This window comes from Adelges cooleyi, unplaced genomic scaffold (assembly GCF_023614345.1).
Source record: "Adelges cooleyi isolate 19-005CV unplaced genomic scaffold, UGA_ACOO_1.1 ACOO_flye_CR_arks_rails_tigmint_CR_PRNA_30, whole genome shotgun sequence".
Taxonomy (NCBI): Eukaryota; Metazoa; Arthropoda; class Insecta; order Hemiptera; family Adelgidae; genus Adelges; species Adelges cooleyi.
The window spans coordinates 15,671,710-15,693,443 of NW_026095971.1; the positions used below are offsets into that span (position 1 = coordinate 15,671,710).

A 21,734-nucleotide genomic window follows, 5' to 3' on the forward strand; every position below is an offset into this window, starting at 1 on the left:
ATATCTTTTAAAATAAAACATCCAGATTAATTTTGTCTAATTAGTCTCCTGACTTGAAGAATAATCGATTTTACGAAGGATAATAAATTTGTACCTTAAAATAGAATAAGGCCATTACTAGAATTTTTTTTTATAGTTTATTTTAGTTTCACAGACAAAATAACCGATCTTTTGATTAGTGCTTTAGAGAAAAATTAACTTTCATTTAATTAAACTTTAATTTGTAAACTAATTAATAGTATTTTACTTTATGAATTTATTAAGTTATAATATAATTTTTAGTTGTAACTTATTAAATTATTTAACCTAAGTTAATTTTTTTTTAATTTGCGATAGCTTTTAAGGATTTATAAATGATGTATTTATTTTAATACATGTTTTTAAAGATCATGAAGCCTCTTACTATAACAAAATTTTGAAATTTACATTAACATACTTTTTAGTTCTTTATCCTTTTATTGTATAATAATCAATAAAATATACATATTTTATTTTTCGAAAAATAGTTTGATTTTATTTAAATGTATTATTAAAAGTTGAAATAATTGATTTGGTTACAAAATTAATGTTGCTGTTTACAGTTGATATTGTAATTTTGTGCAAAAATAATTGTTTTAAAAATAAACCAAAAATGTATGTTGAATATAATGTTTGATATATTTTCAGATTTTCAAAAATTGGAAAGGGAAGCAAGAATATGTAGGAAATTACAGCATCCAAATATTGGTAAGTAAAGTGCACAATATTTTATTTTATTTTAAACAAATTAACAACAAATATGTTACTTTTATTATTAAAGTACAATAATGTTAATATGGTCAACAATCATTAATTACGTATAGGCCTAATTTTTACCGTGATGACTTTTACCACTTTTTTTTTTTTGATAATTTTAAGTATTTTTTAATTTTAAATGTATGTTTTATTTATACACGTCACTCTATTTTAGTTTTACTGTGGTATTCTTAATATTATATTATTTATACTTGTATTATTTATACTAATGAAAAAATAATTAAAAATAACTTTTGCTCATTTCTGCTTTGACGTAACTATACTATGATTGCCGATTAAAAATTATTGTGTGGTGTCTAAATATTGAAAGTATCCTAGTCCTATATTACTAACTCTATAAGAGTCGTTTATATTTCATACTAGCATACAGTTAATTTTATACTATATTATAATACAGTAGCTCTGTAACTCATATTTTATACTAATTTAACAGCCTATATTGTCCAATTATTTTGACTTGGTTAAATAATAGAACAACAATTTATTAACATAACTTCTGTCTAAATGTTGTACAGTGTATAGTATGAGTATGATACATATTTACACAAATAATGCATGTAAATTTATCAAATCCTTACTTCTCTCACGCTAGCGTCTAATTTTTTTTATTACCTTTTAATATTAGTAAGATAATATTATCTTTCTTCGGTAAACTTAACATAAGCTTATGCATTTTGTTGCATAAACTATAAAGTATGTAAACTTTCGTCATGTTAAGTACTCTAAAATTCCTAAAATTTAATAATTTATTATATTATATTATTACTGGCTATTGCTATTATATACTTGGCCTCGCACAAAACTTCATCGGTTTTCACTTTAAAACTCATCACGGTAATCCTCTTATGCGGTTTAACGTCCATAAATTATTTATTCATTCAACATTATCTACACATAATATTATTTTTCCATTACTTTTTTTTAAAATGTTATGCGTAATTTTCGAAATCTAATTTTTATCATTTTATACCATTTATATTATTGAATTACAACTTAGTTTGAAAGTATAGTAAATATAGGTATTTTAGATTTTAGAATTAGTATTTTATTTATACTTTGAATTTAATGTAAGTATTTCAATCAGGTTGTACCTATTACATTCCCTATCAAATTTTGTATATAGACTATATCATATAGAAATCAAATAGCAAAATAGTTGATAAAATTTAAAAAAACAATAGGAATTACATTTTTTAATGCTATTTAATTTACATGAAGATTATTGATATAGGTATATAACGAGTTTTAACAGTGATTTGGCTTGGCTAAACAAAAGTCACATATTGCATTGGTTATTTATTTAATTTTTAATTCATTTAATTTTACGATAAAATAAATAAATAAACAATACATTTAATGAGGTATTAAGATTTCTTAAATTGGTTTAACGAATAGTTTTTTTGTTACAGTTCGGTTACATGACAGTATCCAAGAAGAGCTATTCCACTACCTTGTTTTCGATCTGTGAGTATATTTTGTAATGTTTACTTATTCGATTTTTCGTTAACATGTATACACTGTCATTTGTACAATGAACAGCAACGCGTTCAGTTGAGCCTTGGTTGTGTATAAATAGTAGTATGCCAAATCGACCCAGAAATAGACTATGAGTAGCACAGATACATTGTGTAGATTGACATAGCCAATGCTAAAATACTAATTATTCAACAAATTTGTGTACCTGTATAATAAATGTTTACTGAATATTTTCTCCTAAAACGTATTTGATATCAATAATTTCTTAATAGTTGTTAAAAATATGCACCTAAGAATATATTTGTCTGCGTTGCTCTTTTATAAAACCACTTTACAACTGTCTTTTGCCTCGTAACTGATAATCATGTCTCTGGGAATAGTAATAAACAATGTGTATACAGTATATAAAGTGTTTTACTTGTGTAATCTTTGCTGAAACCATCAGATGTTGACCGCCTCACGCCTATAAAACAAATAGTTTTTAATTAATCTAAGATTTGCTAACCAGTTGAGTAAATTCGTTTGAACAAGCAGTTGGATAGCTTTCTTTAAATTCTTCATCCTAAACTTTATGGAAACTATAACTTATATACCTATTAAACAACTTCTATTAAAGATTGTAAGATTTATTCCCCTAAATTCCTTATTATCGTTTGACTTTACTTCCTTCCTAGTCTAACAAGTAACATACCCGCATTTATCTATTTCTTTGATAACCCCTTATTCTATTTTTTTATTTCTTCTTATTCTCGTTCTACCATCAGTTCGTCCTTAATCACGGTCCTTAACACGGATCCCTATTTTACTATCTATTCAATGTTAGTTGTTCAACAACCTACTGTTTTTTGTTGTCAATTCATAATAATTTTGTATTATTTCATGTTTTTACTTAATAGCCAATGTACCTAATAAATAACAATAATCAGTAAACATTTTTTTAGAATTTAAAACTGTATAATGGCATGTACATTACACAAATTGTAATGTACATTGTAACGTTGTAATGTACATGTACAATTGTGTTTAATTCTATTACATTTAAGTTAACATATAAAACATGTCTTCAGAGTAATAAATCAACTGGTTTAATTGATAAATGTTGGCCAATTATTTGTATTTTGTTAGTCTATACACGTTTTTCTGTCTTAAGTATGTTTTCTTCAATTAAGTCTAAACTAAAATTAAGAATTATGTTTAATTGTAATTACTAAACAAGCATCAGCGATTATCGATTCGCTACAGTCTAGGTTATAAATATATTAAATGCATCCATGGCCTAAAAACTATTATAATCAATTATTTGGCCGCACACACATCTAAGAGAGTTCCTCGTGTTTTCCTATCACAACTCAGAAGTTGGCAGGTTTCACAATTGATTTTTAAAATAATTTTGTAATTAAATGTTAAATTAGAAAAGTTGTTGGTTTCTTTGTTCTTTTAAATATTAGCTAGACTCTTATGATGTACTAAGATAATATAATAATATCAGCGAAGTGAAAACTTGCAGGGAAACGCAAAGCAATTATTTTCAAATTTATTTTCTGGCAACATATTGTTTAATGGTCTATGTATGTACTTTCAACAGGGTGACGGGTGGCGAACTTTTTGAAGACATCGTAGCCAGGGAATTTTACAGCGAGGCCGATGCTTCCCATTGCATCCAGCAGATACTGGAGAGCGTAAACCACTGCCACACCAACGGTGTAGTTCACAGGGATTTAAAAGTAAGATAATAATATATATACATATATATATATATATATATATATATATATATATGTATATAATGTTATATTAATGGGTTTTTCTTCCATTATGTATAACTCCTTGTCGCCCTTGTCCGCGCATTGTTGGCACATTACGTGCGCCTATGTTTTGTAAATAATGAACCTTTAGCTGTTTAGCAAATTTCTGTACATTAATTTTGTTGTATTTATTCGCAACGTCCGTAAAACAAATGAAAGTGACGACTCTGAGTGACTTACCTGTGGCGGTATGTCCTTTTAGTGTTATTATTTCAAAGTCTCTCGCTGGGTTTTTGTTTAGTTCGCCTCAACATTATTTTTTTTTCATTAGTTTTGTTCTCTAGACTGCATTAAACTGTCAACACGACAATATATTAATTATAACGCTCTTGAAACATGAAGAAATTTAGAGACTGTATACATTTAGGGACTTACTTAAATTTATAATGTTACTAAGGAATTAACTATATTAAATAGAAATACTTCTAATTGAAATGAAACAATTCGTTCGAGTTGTCACCGTAAAAACTAAAGAGTACAAGATCTTGATCTTACAAAGCATAGTTTTGAAGTGATATAGGTATAAAATAGTCTCTTAATTAAATACGGTTGTATCTCAGTCTTTCTCCATTGCAGTAAGAAATCACTTAAATTTAGAAACAGTAACGACAATTAGTTTAACTGGCGTTTTTAATAATACTACTTTATTAACTGTAAGTAATTTGACGAATTAACCATAATCAATGAGAGCTTTTCCTAGGTGGAGGATTGCGTTGTATCATTTACGAGGATAGAGCGGATAGACTTGAAGTATTATACATTATTTATGGAATGAATATAAAAATGCATGTTTGATTAGTATTGTCTCAATAAAAGAAAGAACATTTCAAAAATACCAACTAAAAAACAAACCTTTTATTATAATTATAATAATAGTATATAAATCCTCGCATACCACATTTTAATCACTTGGTCCTAACTGCGACATTTACCACTGTCAGAACTCCTACGGAATTTTCAGGGACTACTACATTATATTTAGTAGAATTTAAACTATTTTAAAATAGGAAACTACTAGCTAAACAAGTCTTTTGGCTCTTTCAGTCCAATAGAACGGTTTTAAAGTAATTTATTCAGGAATTCATCAAGCTTTTTCATAGCATACTGTCATATTTTTTGTTTTTTTTTTTACTTATTTTATTACTATTTTTTTTAATGTGTTAGATACACAGCCAACAGATAGCTTCATACTAGGAACCGTAACCTACCTTGTAATTTTAAAAGATTAAAAGTAGAAAAAAATTCTCTGTCCCCTCCAAAATTTGTTTTTAAAACTCGTAAAATAAAAACGCGTCGAAGCTAAAATATAACGGTTTGTCTAAGTTTTTGCATTCAATTATCAATTTATTTTGTTTTCTTTTAAATTATTTACTGCATTCAGATAGGGGTTAAAAAAGGTATTTCTTCCTTTTCGTTGTATTATTTAGCATAAGAAGAAAAAATAACTAAATATAGCTTGGTCAGGTTGAACTAAAATTCACCATATATACAAAAAAAAATATTGTAGCCAAAACTAATTATGCTTTTACATAAATAAAAGAATTAAACAAATAAAAAACAATTTATTACAATAATTCACAGAACTTAAATACTTCAAAAAGTAATTTCTAGGTTTTAGAACAAAATAGTAAATAATAACCTGCTATAAAATGTATGAAAATTAGAATATGAATGAGAATTTTATAACCCTTTACCTCTATTTCTCTAATTTAACTCTCAGTTCTTTTGTACTTCTCATTCTCTATAAAACAACATTATCATCATAAAACAAATGCACCCAGTAGCAACGTCCTGCACATCTTTAGCAAGTTCTTTCGTTTTATGGAAAATAAGTATAGGCTGAATTCTGACGTTTGATGAACACCTCTAACAATAAATTCGTCTGTTTCACACACGATGAAACTTACATGTTCTCTATTATATTTATATAATTTTTGGGGCAATTTTCTTCTTCAAAACTGCCCAAAAACATATATTGCTACCCTGCTGTATATATTGGCTCAGTTATAAAGAGGCTAGAGAAATTCAAATCCTTTTAAACTACTTCAGTCCTTCAAAAGAATATGAGCATCGAATCAGGCTGCAGGCATAACCTTCAAAATGTTTAATTCTTACTGAAATTCTGTGGAATCTTTAGGTTGTTTAACCAATTTTTTTTAAATAAAATAGTATAAATTAAACAATTTATGTATAGTGGTAACTCACACTCTAAAGCTAATGCACCAAATAATGTTTCAAGGATATAATCTTAAAAGGCTTCTCTTTAAAATAATTTTTAAAAATATATATTTTTTTTACATCAGCTGTCCTTCTTAGTCACTTAATTCCGTTACTTTCTAGCGCTTTCCACACTTCTACAGGCAGCCCATCCGATTATACTGCTTTCTTACACCTTATTGCTTTATCGCTTTTTCCACTTTCTCTTTATTAATTAAATTTACTAACTCTTCATTAAATTATTTTTCCTCTTGTTCTTATGTTATAAACTCTCCATTCAACCACTCATTAAAATTTAAATAACATATTCGAATATTAATCATAAAATTAAATCTTCTTTTCAGGCGTCATAGATTTTGACCCCTATTGGGGTGTAAAGGTGTAAGTCTATTGACTTACACCTTTTTTGACCAATTTAACTTAAACACCAAACCAATAATAAAATAGGTACTTGGGAACTAATGATTAAAAAAATATTTACATTTATAATTCACATGTACAATACCCACTTCTACAGGATGGTAACTCTTGTCTCTTGTAGAACAAGAGTTGTCTAACCGACTAAAAGTGGTTGTAAAAAAAAAATTCATACGTGTTTCTGTCTACGATGCTTAGCCAATCTACGGCAAAAATTTGAAATTTTTTAAAAAAATATACCGAAAGAGACTTCAAGTGCACCTCTAAGCCAGATTTAAAATTGTCGTCAGTTATGCCAGTAATAACTAACACCTATGGTCTTATGCCATGTGATCAAGCTATTTCCGATTCCAATTGGCTCTCAAATAATTCGTTGTTGGGTTAGTGTTTAAATTTAATTTGGCCGAAAGAAGTATCGATTGTTATAATTTTTGGTCGTTAAGGCGTGACCTACTTCACATTCATCATATTGAATATAATGGGACTACTTTAAATTTTTAAACACGCGAATTTCATTAGATGGAATGTTTTTTTAAGCCAACACTTAAAAGAATCCATTATTTAAACTACTTATTACATTTGAATTAAATATTGTTATCTTAGTCATTATTGAAAATACACAAACTTTGATGAACTTTTTTGCAACATACTTTGACTTTGTTTTGTACAGTTTTAGATGTACCTCGAAAAGTGAAAACACTGAATACTCGATTATCGTATTGTCTAAATCTTTCAATAATTTAACGGTTATCGTTTAACACGTATTTTTGTTTTATGGTATTTAGCAGTTTTTAAATAGTCATTCAAGCCCTTGGCCTACAGTCGTTCTATTTGTGAACTACCCGTTCTCAGTGGGTAACTACTTTTATACTATTGGCAACATATTCTGATATAAGAGAACTCGTAAAACAGACCGTTAACGCAGATTTTTCGAAAAAAAACAACCACAAAATTTGTTTAATTTGAATTTACTCACTATAGTTTAACTATGGTCATTTTTTTAAATATGTTTGACGTTTGCAACTATTTTGATATAAGAAATTAAAAGTAGTGACAAGTTTTGTTAATAAATGTTTGATGCTCGCAGAAGTTTTTATTTAACTTTTTTTTATAATATTACGTATCCCTCACCATCAGACAATGAATAGATAAAGATATTTTAAATGGTAGGATGTGTAAAGCCTTTACCTTTTATAATTTTAAAAAAAACCTACATGGGAATTAGAAAACCAATTCAATTTATTTTTATTCTATGCCAAAGTCCCAAGCCACCATCCAGCAATCCGGATAATTTTGTTTAGGAATAGCTTAAGTTGTCAGTATTTATTGTTGTACAGAGATCGAGTTATTGACAGCCAGTTATCTGATCTCGAATAAGTGTGCAAATTTTAAAATTTGTATAATAAAATTATAACGTAAGCTTAAATTCAGTAAGAACTGAAGTTAGTGAAACTGTAGATTCCTGTTAATTTTCATAGCGCGTTTCTACTGTTTTGTGACCCAACATGAACACATGAAATGGAATAAGTTTTTATTATGTATGAGCCATCAAGATAGTATGTTGTATTTCTAACAAATGAGTATTCTATGTAAATTATAGCCGGAAAACTTGTTACTGGCTAGCAAAGTCAAAGGCGCAGCGGTTAAGTTAGCTGATTTTGGATTAGCTATAGAAGTTCAGGGCGAACAGCAAGCGTGGTTTGGCAAGTAACGCATATTAGAAACGCCAGACACATGATTTTTAATTATAAAAATGTTGTAGGATTCGCCGGAACTCCAGGTTACCTGTCCCCAGAAGTACTGAAAAAAGAACCCTATGGAAAACCAGTAGATATATGGGCTTGCGGTATAGTATTATACTTGGGACGAACAGCGTGTTTGAAAATAATAATCGATTTTCATTGATTCTTTAACAGGAGTTATACTGTACATTTTGTTGGTCGGCTACCCACCGTTCTGGGATGAAGATCAACACAGGCTGTACGCCCAAATCAAAGCTGGCGCCTATGACGTATGTGTCAAATTCAATATACTTATTTTTCCGTAAAAATAAATAATGAGTTTTATTATAAACTGACAGTTTTTTTAGGAATTATCATAAATTGAATTATTGTTTTCGTGTAATAATATGTTCATTTTTTTTCTACAGTATCCATCGCCCGAATGGGATACCGTGACGCCAGACGCAAAGAACCTAATCAATCAAATGTTGACTGTGAACCCGGCCAAAAGGGTCACCGCTTCCGATGCCCTGAAACACCCTTGGATATGCGTAAGTCTTATCTCGATTGCAATAAATTCTCCTATAGTTTTTTATTACATATAAATGCTCATGTACCTAAAGGAGGTAATCAAACCAAGAATAAACCTGTTGAAGTACAGGAGGAGATCGAATTGTGAGTAACTTCGCCCCTCTAACCAACCGGAGTTTCACTAATATAATTATATTTAGGGTGAACAATAATTATTTTGGTTTTTCTTTTTGTGTTTTACCCTGCGGTATTATCGTTGGAATGTTTTCATCAGCGCTCTAGACGTTGTCACGATATTTCAAACATACATTTCCCGTCTATTTACAGCCGAGTAAATTGACTGTCTCTAAGCAAAATCGTTTGACTTTTTGATAATATTACTGGGTACCATGATACTTCCATAACTTAACTACTAACTGATTTTATACTTTTAAAGTGTATATATGTTTAATATTTATACTATATACATTGTATGTATATAAGTATATTTTTATAATATATTTCACGATGGCATGAAATCCAATGTCCAAATTGTTGTTTGCACCATTCATAAATAACAATACATAACCTGTAACGCACAAAACTCAAGACATTTAATCGTTTCTAATTTCGTCGTATAATAGGCCCGTTTGACGACTTTCGTGCGTTTAAGTCGTACGTCGCATAAAAATGTAAATAACAATAGTATAAATAGTGATTATGTGATTTCCGGACAATCAAGTTCACGAAGGACGAAACGATAGACGTTCAGTAATTTTCCACAACGACAAATAACCGTTTAGAATATCGTGTGGACGATAAATTTATTGAAAACTATACATTTACCGTGCCCCCCACATCGATTCCTCCTCTGTTGTTTATGCGTTTTAAAAGCATAAATATAAATTTAATATAAATACGTTAGATTTTTGAGGGAAAGGGGTAGTTTTAATGGACATATCGCATGCAAACGAAAAACCTCTCCCGAATAAATATTCATATTGTAATCCTAATGGTCCGTGTGTTTCAGTATCGTGAGAAGGTTGCTTCGGCTGTGCATAGACAAGAGACGGTCGACTGCTTAAAGAAGTTCAACGCCAGACGAAAATTAAAAGTAAGAATAACATTTCATTAGTAATACAATAAAATATAAAGCGTACAAAGGAAACTGGAAATAACTAGTTTAATTGTTTTAATGATTAAAATTACATTTTAAATTATTTTAAAAGACAGAAGAATTATTTTAAACTCAAAAAGAATACTATTAAAACAGTTATTTAAAGGAGTTGTACCATATTATATTTATGTATGGTTATTTAATCGTTTTATTATTTTTGAAAACATTTAAAGAAAGTATTTCCTATTTTCGTTCTACACTTTTATTTGTAGCAATTGTATTCTTTTTTGTATTACCAAAAACTATTGTTAATATATATAATTTCTTTTTTTATACTACAGGGTGCCATTTTGACTACAATGTTGGCTACGAGGAACTTCTCCAGTAAGTATGATGTACACGGTAAGTGCCTCAGGAACCTCAGATCAATCACGTGTGTATGAATATAGGTGAAAAAATGGTGTTCTGTATGATTAGAAGTTTTTTGTTTAATTAGATGCGCCAATGTGTACATATATTATAAATAATATGTATTTGTATACATATACGCCTATATAAAAATATAACAGTTTGAAACACATATTAGGTGTTTACGTTAATACTACGGGCTAAGCACTGTAAATAAGCTCAATTTATACCCGCAATGTCTCTGAATGGTGGAATATTTAGGGTTTTTTTTGTTTGATGTTTATGTAAAATGTAGTAAGATGGAATTAAAAATAGCCTACATATGTATAATTTGCATTCTCGTCTTATCCAATTTATGGAGGGCATGACAGGTTGGTATAAATGCATAATATAATATTGTGCGCTATCCTGCAATATTTGAACTTAAAGAAATACATGTTGTAATATTATTTTATGTTCCAATACTCCTAAGTAACCCTTGTCTATCCAATTCACGATGTAAAAATGTATAATGTAGTGCTACTTACGGATAACAAACAAAAGACAATCCTTATACACACAATATATTATGTGAGATATAAATTGTAAAAGACGAACTTTTATTATTTTACCTTTACCCATAACCTGCTGTAGATGCATGCTGTTAGTTGTAGGAGCAACGATAATTCTTAAGTTTGAAAATTTCAAAAAAACCTCATTATACTATTAATTTAAAACAAAAATGTATTTAAATGTAGCTCATTTAAAACTCGAATCGTTACTTTAAATAATAAATATATTCATTTTAGTATTTTTAATAAATTGTTCTATGCGAATTACCTAAAACTTATCATATCAATTAAAAAATATATGTTTTAAAACCAATCAATACAAAAATAATGGAAGTTTCCACCGAGTTCCCAGAACGGTCTATATAGGCTTTCTAACCTAGTCCGGACCCACCCATATTATATGGCCAGATGACTTAAGAACCAAATTTTTTTTGAAATATTTTTTGGAGTCAGATTTTAAGCTTTCGGAGTAACAGTACACAAATAAAGTCATTGAATAGTAAAATATTTGCGTAATCTATTGTCATTTGTCAAACGTTAATGGGTTATAATTATCATTAATTTGATCTTCAACTCACAATGGTTCAAAAGAGTTCAAAAACGAGATTTCATAACAGTTTTTTTATTGTTTACATTTTACAGCAATATGTTATAAAATGGTTTTGTTGAGTCACAAAGATTTTTATAACTGAATAAGTTATTATCAAGTGTTCTTCTCGACTGGATCATTATGTTTATTCATTGAATTTTCTGGCCTGACTTATAAAAGTAACAGTACAATGCACAACAAAAACGACTGTGTTTAGCGGATGTAAAACGACTTGTTTTCCATTGTTATCTGCGTACAATATACTTAAATAATAATAATAATAACACTTTAAGGTATTTCTTTGGAAACAAGGTTGATAGAACAGGTATTTTTTTTTTACTACAAGTATCCATGATCTATTTTTATTACTGAAAAAGTAATACAATATTTCACGTTCAAGCAGAAATAGATGGATAGATTAGGAAGTACACTAGAAGAATGTTCATGCTTTTTAAGCAATAACAGTGGGTTTTGTCGTAACTGGCAGATAAGTAATTTTATATTTTAGGTCGAAAAATTACAATGATTATTGAATTATTATTAGAAGTTGCACTTTTAATAAATACCAATAAAGAACGATAGATATATAATCTAACGTTGAACAAGTGTTGTTTGTAATAAATAAAAAAAATGATCATCCAAATTGTAGACGAAGTGGTATTAATTTGTCTGGTTCCTGTAACCGCCATTACCCAAAAAGTATACTAATAAGTAACATATAAGTATGCGAATGAAATACATTTTATTCTTCGACGTACTTTAATATAATACTATGTACTCAATGGTTTTGTCATAGTGACTCCCTAAATCATAATATACTCGTAACTACCGATAATGAAACCTAAACTGATTTCAAAAATATCAGTAAATTTGTATTTTCGTATTAATGACTAGAGCTGAGGTTCTATACGAGGCGCTTACTACCATTTACACCGATAAAACATTAAACAAATTACTGATGAATATAAAATTAAATTATTATTAATTACAAACATTGAAACAATTTATGCTGAGCACTATTTTATGTTCATCATTAATTGATCACAAATCACAATGTACCTGTTACTATATTATCTCTCATCACTTTTTTTTGTTTATTTTTTATTGTTTTGTTTTCGTTCACTCCTTCCCGTTATCTTCGTGAATTCTCTATAAACGCACCACTTTTGATCTATACTTCTTCAAAAATGTACCACACAATTTTTCGGAACAGGAAGTGGTAAGACGGTATTTTTCATTAAAAATAATTACATTTTTTTTATATATACAATTGTTATCATATTTATTATACATTAACATTATTGTGGACGTCATTATTTTGGCATAATATTTTTAATTTTATAACCTTATGTTGGGCATTTTGCTTAATATTGTTTCATTCTAAACGATCTAGAAACTATTCTATATTTTAAAACTTTGCAGGTTTTTTTTAAATTTTAGTTGGAATGAAGGAATTATTTACCGGTTCCGACGACTAAATTTTGCATGTGTATCGTACTATATAACAAATATGGTGTTTTTTTATAATACGCACGATTCGTAATTTTTTTAAAATTAATATTATTTTAAGTTGTACAGTTAGTTTAAAACATTTGTTTTAACCTTAAGTAGCATGACGTAGTTTATTAAACTGTTAACGTCTTGTGTAAGTCTTTAAATCAAATTATTTTTTTTTTAAATAAAGTGATAAACTAAAACTGAGTAATAATTAAAATTGTTTGAAATTTTTCTTTGATAAGTATCACATGTAGTGGCTGTCTATTTGAATTCCTATGTTAGAATAGCACACTAACTATTGAATAGCTATTGCTATTTATAATGCACATTTTAATATTGTACTTACACAATGCCTACTTACTTTGAGGAACAATTCTATAAAGTCTTAATATGTATACGATAACACGGGGCTTAAGAATTTAGAACATGATGATCATGTTGTAACTTGTAAGAACTATTTACAACTTAACTATTTTACTGTTTAGTAAAATGTTAATTTCGGTTGTACAAAAATAATTTTATATTTCTCGCTCACAATATTTAAATTTTGATGCCTTATCTTGAAACTCCAGTTAATAACCGTTCTATTAAATTATTCAATTTCATAAGATTATATTTATTTAAAAAATCAAATCTTGAAGTATTTTTTCTATGAAATGTCATTAATAATATTACAATCTTGTCAATCACAAATCACAATTAATACATTTTTGGCGAATTGATATTAGTTCTCATTTCTAATAAGACATTTTTTTAATTAAGCATACAATAAAGTAGTTAGATGAATATTCTAACTAATTTTGTCTAAACATTTGTATTGATCCATTTGGATTTAATTTAGTACAGATTTAATGTTCTTTTCTGTGGTGTATTTGTCAAACTGTATCTACGCTTGTTTCATTTTCATATTTTGTTCAACTAGTTTGGGATATCGATACATATTTTTATTTTATTTCATGATCTCACGCTGTTGACATGAAAAGACTTGTAAACTATAAAATCGACTAATTTACTATTGTTTATTAGGTCGCAGTATTGTAACAACAAAAAAAGGAGACGGTTCTCAAGTGAAAGAATCAACTGAAAGCAACACTACATTAGAAGATGACGACGTTAGGGGTGAGTAGAAGGAAATTTTCAAAATATCGCTTAAACAATATACATTTTAAAATATTCCGTGTTTAATACATAACATGTTTAAATTAAAGCGTTCAGATTAAATAATTATAGTTTTAAATACGTTCTTCTTTTAAAACTATCGACATCATGCATGCATTAAACAGACATGTAATAGAAAAAAAATAAAACTAATTGATGTTTTGAAAAATACAGTTTTTTTAAATCTGTTTAAATACTATAATTATTAACACTTATGAAAACTGTCCAACCGTCGTGGTTTTAGAAAAATATTTTTATACCTCGTAAAAAAACTAGTACTTTAACTTTGCAGTTTGCACTAGTATTATTATTCAAACCTATTTTTATAAAATGTATTTCTAAGTAAGCCGAACGCACATCACGAACTCACTGAAAAACGTGCAATAATACTAGAAAGGGTCACCTAAAATCAGAAAAATTATTTTGTAAATATTATTATACTACTGATTGAGGGCTGCTTGCTTGTAAATAAGCAGTGTGACGCTTATATTGTACGGTAAAAGTAAAATATTTACTAAACAGCGTTGGAGAAATACTGCTGCTCGCTGCCATGATAAAAAAATAGATTCATAAGACCATTTAAAAAACCGGCAAAATTATCGACCTAAAGCATGATAGCCTTACCAAAAATCAAATACGCCGTTTTCTTAGACTCGTATGAAGTAGGCGTTATTATATTTTAATTTATAATGCATGCTTACCGTTAGGGTGTTTATCCCAAAATGTTTGAAAACCCGCATACAAAAAAAAACCTATAAACAACAGTTTCTTTATTTAAATTCAAATAAACAATAATCAATTGTATACCGTTACAATTTGTCACAATTCCAAATATGAAAAGTGTGTTTTTCTCTTAGAGGACAAAAAAGGGACTGTGGACCGGAGCTCTACAGTAATTGCCAAAGACTCTGAAGGTAAATATTAACAATGACAAAACCAAAGAAAATCATTAATTGATTAATCGCGCGAATCAAAAACAAAAGTTAACTTACAAACGCCAACATTTTTTTGTTTGACACTAATAATGTATTTTTAACTTTAATATATTATTTATTTAAAAACAAAATAGATAAGATTATGTTCCGCTAATTTACGCGTTAATAATGGCTAAATTTAAACACGACTCAATCAATTTTAAATTAAACATTTTTTTGTCTAACGTTGCTGCGCCGATAACGATTTTGTTGATTTTTTTTTTGTATCGGTCAACTTATGGTACACTTGTTGTTTTGTATGCATTGTTTTATCATCTGACGAATCATTTATAACGATAAATTGTCGAGTCTGTCTGTCATCTCTCTTAGCTCTTTTCTCCGAGTTAGAAAACAACCAATGCAAAACATAGGGAAATTATCAGGTTGCATCATTCCTCTCGCACCACATAACCAAAACGCTGTCCGTAACCCGCCATTTACTATTGTATTGCTCTATACCCAGCCTTGTACAGAGGATGCGGCTGTATCATTGTTTGACGGATTTGCTAGCTGTATACAGCAGTGTAATTGAGGCAGAGTTGTGTTTAGGAAACGTTGGCACACCGCCACCGTCTCCGGCACCGTCGTCCGCGTCCGTCGGAAGCGTACTGGGCTTCTTCAGGAGTTCCGCTTCCACCTCGTTCGGATCGAAGCCCAATAAACTGACCGTGATCACCGCCACCGCCGCCGCCGCAGCTGCCAGCAACCCCCAAAACGCTTTCATACAAGGTCAGCACGGTTGCAAATTGGATTTGCCGTTTGAGCTTGTTTTTATAGTTGTTTCCCCCCACCCCGTTCGACGACCAAACTTCTAACACGGTAGCGCAGTCGTTGTCGGACGTTCAATTCTCGACGTTTATAATCCTCTGTTCGGCGAGAGAAAGATCCTGCGCATAAACCAAAAAAGATTACTCCTGTCTGCGCAGGCCCATCGAATTTAATATGCATTTTGGTCTCTCGCCGAATAGAGTATACTAACCAAAATGTTTTGACTGCCGTGTGTCCGAGTGTACTACTAACACAATTAATGCATAATATACACCGAACGATTCGTCAACTACGAGTCTATGTTTTATTTATTTGTTTAATTTGGCATTCAGAAGTGATAATGTTATTTGGGTATTGTTGTCGGTTTTTATAATAAACAGGTAAGCCGTTCTCTCGTTGAAAATCGCCAAGGCCTAAGGGCTAGATTCATTCTAAACGTAGGAAGGAGATGTAAACACTAAACGCACATACCTACTGTATTTTAATCGTTGCCACTTTTAACAATACCTTTGAATTGTCTATACAAGATCCATTCAATATTATAAGCTACTCCGAGACAATAATTGAAATATTTAAGTTTTTCTTTTTTAAAACATTTTAGTTAATATCTTGTCATGTGATCAACAGTTCTCCCTCATTGGTTCTGTATAAAAAAAAAATGTTAAATCAAGAATTTCTACTAAAATACTAACTGGTCGATAACTAGTTAGGCCCCCCCTCCCATCATTCGATGTGCCCTGTAACTTGACATGCAAGCGCCTTAATAGAAACGTATGCTGATGGACTCAAGTCTCAAAGAACACCTGAGTGGCGGCTGGTTTAGTACAAATCGTGGATATCGACGTGTACCTATCGTTAAAAACACACGTTTTTCGGTCAACAAATGTTTTATTTGTTCAACACCGCGCGCGTCGCGGCATGTAGTATTTGATCAAACACAGATTGGAATTTCAAACTATATTATACTGTTGTTTTTACGGCCGTTGAACGTATTTCGAGTATATTGGTATTTTACTTGTGACGCGTGTAACATATTTAACTGTATATTGTACATAATATAGAGCCCTAGAGCCGTAGCAGTTGTAGTAGTGACAAGTGTACAGTGTAGGCGAAAAATCCTTAGCATCGCTGTTCCCTCCTACACGAAACATTGTAGTAATAAAACATTATTATTATTATAATAAAGAATAATTATTATAGCGCCGGTCCAGTTTCTTTCCGAGTCTAAACTACTATATCGGGTCGGTGCTGCGCGAGATTATATTTTTAAATTGTTATGAATTAAGCCGCGCGTCGTTGGCGGATAACATTTTTTCGGCTTTTCATTATTATTATTATTATTATTATTATAATTAGTTTACTACTCGCGTTTCGTTTATATGGCACCATCGTCGTTCACGTGAGCTGCCAAAAATAATATTTTAAAACCCGTGCGAATGTATTATTCAAGTTGATCGCAATCATATCAACGGTGATACACAACACAAAAGAAAAAGTAGTAAACTCAAAATGCGATTTGCCACAGTTCCGACCGAATCGGCATCGGGTAACACAATACCTATAAGTGCATAATATTATTATAATCCTCATCTGCGCCGGCCCCTCTACCGCTTCAAACAGTAGTGGGTACCTACTTGACGTCGCCCGTACACCGTAGCATGGTGTTGTGCTTTTCCTGCCGGTCCTGTTCCGACGAACCCGCCGCCAGATCTGCTTTAGAACGCTTGGACAACATGATGGAATCGTTTGACGGTGACGGCGGCGGCGGCCGTTCGACAAACGCCTGTAAGTAGTACACCTAAGTTGACAGACACCAAAAACAATAACAGTCTATACACTATAATTGAACACATATTATTCGCGTTACATAGAGCATAGGACCTATCTGCCTAAAAATGGAACTATTCCTAAACTAGTTCCGGAAACGTATTATATATTATAGTCCGATTTCTGGGTTTTTACTCGAGTAAATTAATTAACTCTGATTCATTTTAAAAATAAATCGTCAAACTCGCGATGAATTAATACTCTTTAATCGTTACTCATTACAATGAATTATTAATAGTTAAACATTTTTTTTTACTGGTTTTTATTATTGTTAGGTAAACGTTACAATTATAAATAGTGATTCAATCACTATTCGATTTTCAAAATAAACGTTGCCTAACGTTTTTCTTTTTTGTTAATTAAACTAATTTATTTTGATTGTCAATAGCTAGGTATTTTAAATTAAAAATAAAACGTTAACAATACAAATTATATCCATGTTTTTCATATAAGAAATACAAAAATTACTACTCGTGTAATAGTTGAACGTATTTTATTAAATCGTAATTTTGTATTACTTCATTTCAAAAGAAAGTCCCAATGGATTGTTTGTGTTTTTGGCTATTGGCAGTCATCCTAGAAGGATATTGTAGTAATCTAAAATATATTATTGTAAAGTGTAGGTAATATTTTTGTGATGATAATACCATCACTATTCACTTGCATTTTATAACGGAGCGTAACCCTTTCAGCTACCATACTTTTTCATGCAATAGAAAATCGGCGTCTGTTGATTCCACGCGCTTCTGATTAGTCAAAACACAATATAAACTATCATTGTAATGATTATTTGGTAACGCATGAACATCACTTGTGAATAGATAAAATGTGTAAACTAATAATTCTTAACTTGCATTATATTGTGTATACCTACTATAATATGAATTAGGCAATATTATGTCGCTGCTAATAGTTTTCGTTTTTTTTAAACAAAAATTAACGTTAGTTTCCTTATCCCTGACCTTCTCCTGCAGTGTACAATAGTAAACAATAATTTTTGATTTGCCAGCTTTAACCTGATAAAACAATGCATACCTGACATTATATATTAATATACTCGCTCTTTAATATGGACCAACCTAGTAATAATAATTCAATACTATAGGATACAAAATACTAATAGTGTGTTTTATTTTTTTATCCGTTTTTCCTTTTGGCATTTCTTTTTTGTTTTTTTTTCACACAATTTCGCTAAGACGTGAGGATTGTCTATCCCAACAAGACATTCTCGCAGCATTCGACTAACTCATGTGGTTCAGGTGAGTTTTACAAAACCAATATTACACTTTTACCTCTATCCCCCCCCCTTCCCCCCACGATTTATACATAACCCGACTTGTACATATATAAATATATTATACCTATACATAAACAATTATTTTGAATACCCAGTTTTTATTTTAATTAGAGTATTTATATACATATTATTTTTTTATATTACATGTAAATTATTGTACAACCATATCGTTTCTTTTTTTTTTTACCACTCGTATTGCGTACAGAGCTTTTGATACCCACTAATTTATTTTGTTTTATACTAAACGATGACACTTTAGGGTCATAATACATTATACATTCAGCCACGAGTGTAATGTATTATTATTATTATTTACATTTTGTACACAATAATGAAACGCTGTTTTTCTTTTGTTTTATGTACCGATGCTAATTTGTATTTAACAGCAATGCTAACACTATAATTACAAATTCTTAATAATATAACATTAATACAATATAACGATAATAAATATCATAATAATAATATAAAAACACAAATATGCTACCAAGCCGTCCGGCCAAGCACAATAAGGTCTAACGCGTAGTGTTGTTTCAGCTCGCAAACAAGAAATCGTTAAAATTACCGAACAACTGATTGAATCGATCAACAACGCTGATTTCGAAGGATACACGTATGTATAATTGGCGTTTAATCGATGGCCAAGCAACGTTGACGGTATTTTTTTTAATGGAATTTGTTTTGTGATTTTTCCAGAAAAATATGCGACCCCCACATGACTGCATTCGAACCCGAGGCTCTTGGCAACCTGTTGGAGGGCATGGAGTTCCACAAGTTCTACTTTGACCATGGTAGTATTGAAATTCTTTTAACGCGTGACCGTCAATCATGACCAGCTAACCACCCAAGTGCATAAATCACCGGTTTAAGTATAGAATCTGTGTTGACAGTTTTAGGTAAGAACAGAGGTATCAACACCACTGTGCTCAACCCGACGGTACACCTGCTCGGCGACGACGCTGCCTGCATTGCCTATATAATTCTCGTGCAGTACATTGACAAGTAAGTAGTTTGTTTTACATATTTACAAAAAAAAATCAACACCCTCTCCTTATGTATACAAGTCTATAATTTTATGAATATATTATGCAAATAATCTTGCCTAAAATAGTATTGGCGGCTAAAATTCTCTCTAGACGAGTAAATATAAGACATGAGTGCAAAGAAACTTAAATAGAATGATACTATTAACCCTGCGTTATGCGAGTGGTCTACGGTTGTAGATCAGTCACAATTAGTCAAACTGTGTAAATCACAAGACTAAGGGAGGGTTAATGATAAAATACTGATGATAGTCATAAAGATGGGACACTGTGCTGTTGCGCTGTAGTACAGTGGGCCTTAGGCGGGAATCAAACCACCCCTACCTAATGGTAAATAATATAAATCTAAATAGATAGATAAAACAAAATTGTAAGTACCTAGGGACCAAACTATTGGAGATGTCTTCAAAAATATATGTTATACTTTTAGGATGATTAAAAAAACAGGGAGAGATTCGACCCCCAAAATCCCCCCCCCCCAAAGATAGCTTTATAAAATGTAAAATAAAATATAATGTATTATAAATGTAACCAATAATGTTTAATAATAATAAAGCTTTCATAGTTTTTGTAAATTTGTTTTTATATTCATATTTTCTTGCAATCGTTGAATTTTGCATTTTATAACAATTTATAAATTTGTCTTTATTTTAGGAAAAATGTTTTTTTATTGTGTAAATAATTTTTGTCACCCATTATTACATTCAAATATTTCTGTCAGGGAATGCAAATTTGTAATGAATTTGGTTTATTTAGAGGATTAAGACGATAATTGTAGATTCAAATCTTAATTATATCACTAATTGATATTTAAACTACCTTTATTAGCAGGTATTAGCATTTAATCTCAATATTTTTAATATTCACATTAATTATAAATCGTATAACATATGTTTCCATTGGCCCAGTGAGATTTTAGGAGTTCTTTAATTTTAAGTTGATTTTAATACTAAGAGATTCTTAGTTGAAAATTATTATTTTTTTTTTTTATTATTAACGAAAAAATGTAACAGTATATCCAATTAAACCTTGTATCACAATCTATAAATTTATGTAAATCACTTACCTTATGTATTTAATAAGGCTAAATCAAAGACAACCTACGTAAATAATCAATTCTATATTAAATAAGTGTACTCGGAATTTATAAAACAATAATAAGTAAATGGCGATTAAGTTACAAATATACAATTACACGAATATACTAATATACGAAAACACGAATATACGAATGTACAAATACACGAATACACGAAAACACGAATGTACATATACACGAATACACGAAAACACGAATACACGAACTATATGAACTTAAACACGAACTATTCAAAAGTTCGAATACACGTATTTTCGTGTACACGTGAAATAAGAAGCTCTAGTTCAAACCCGTAACCCCTGTGAATGAGTTGGATACAATCCCGCCTGTAGTTGTCTATTTGTATGTTCAAACTCGGCGACCTCCTCTTCCCCCAAACACCTGAATCAATGTACAATAATGTCGGTGTCGATCTTTTAGCCAAAATTGTTTCGGTATGTTGCTATGAAAATAGAACGAGTGTAT

General features: G+C 30.0%; 1 protein-coding gene across 16 annotated transcripts in view; it reads left to right on the top strand.

Annotated features, from left to right (window-relative positions):
• The window catches only part of LOC126838981 (calcium/calmodulin-dependent protein kinase type II alpha chain), a 37,908-nt gene that overhangs the window by 15,025 nt on the left and 1,149 nt on the right, over positions 1–21,734 (top strand). Inside the window, exons 3-17 of one of the 16 annotated variants that reach the window (XM_050573843.1) lie at positions 667–726; positions 2,205–2,259; positions 3,857–3,995; positions 8,311–8,413; positions 8,473–8,556; positions 8,627–8,721; positions 8,860–8,982; positions 9,972–10,055; positions 10,400–10,460; positions 14,130–14,222; positions 15,119–15,175; positions 15,785–15,964; positions 19,665–19,740; positions 19,824–19,918; positions 20,003–20,129. In XM_050573843.1, coding sequence (XP_050429800.1) covers positions 667–726; positions 2,205–2,259; positions 3,857–3,995; positions 8,311–8,413; positions 8,473–8,556; positions 8,627–8,721; positions 8,860–8,982; positions 9,972–10,055; positions 10,400–10,460; positions 14,130–14,222; positions 15,119–15,175; positions 15,785–15,964; positions 19,665–19,740; positions 19,824–19,918; positions 20,003–20,129 — 1,432 coding nt within the window. Of the gene's footprint in view, positions 1–666; positions 727–2,204; positions 2,260–3,856; positions 3,996–8,310; positions 8,414–8,472; positions 8,557–8,626; positions 8,722–8,859; positions 8,983–9,971; positions 10,056–10,399; positions 10,461–14,129; positions 14,223–15,118; positions 15,176–15,784; positions 15,965–19,026; positions 19,090–19,664; positions 19,741–19,823; positions 19,919–20,002; positions 20,130–21,734 lie in introns of all 16 variants that reach the window. The other 15 variants (XM_050573844.1, XM_050573848.1, XM_050573849.1 and 12 more) reach the window with 15 other exon arrangements.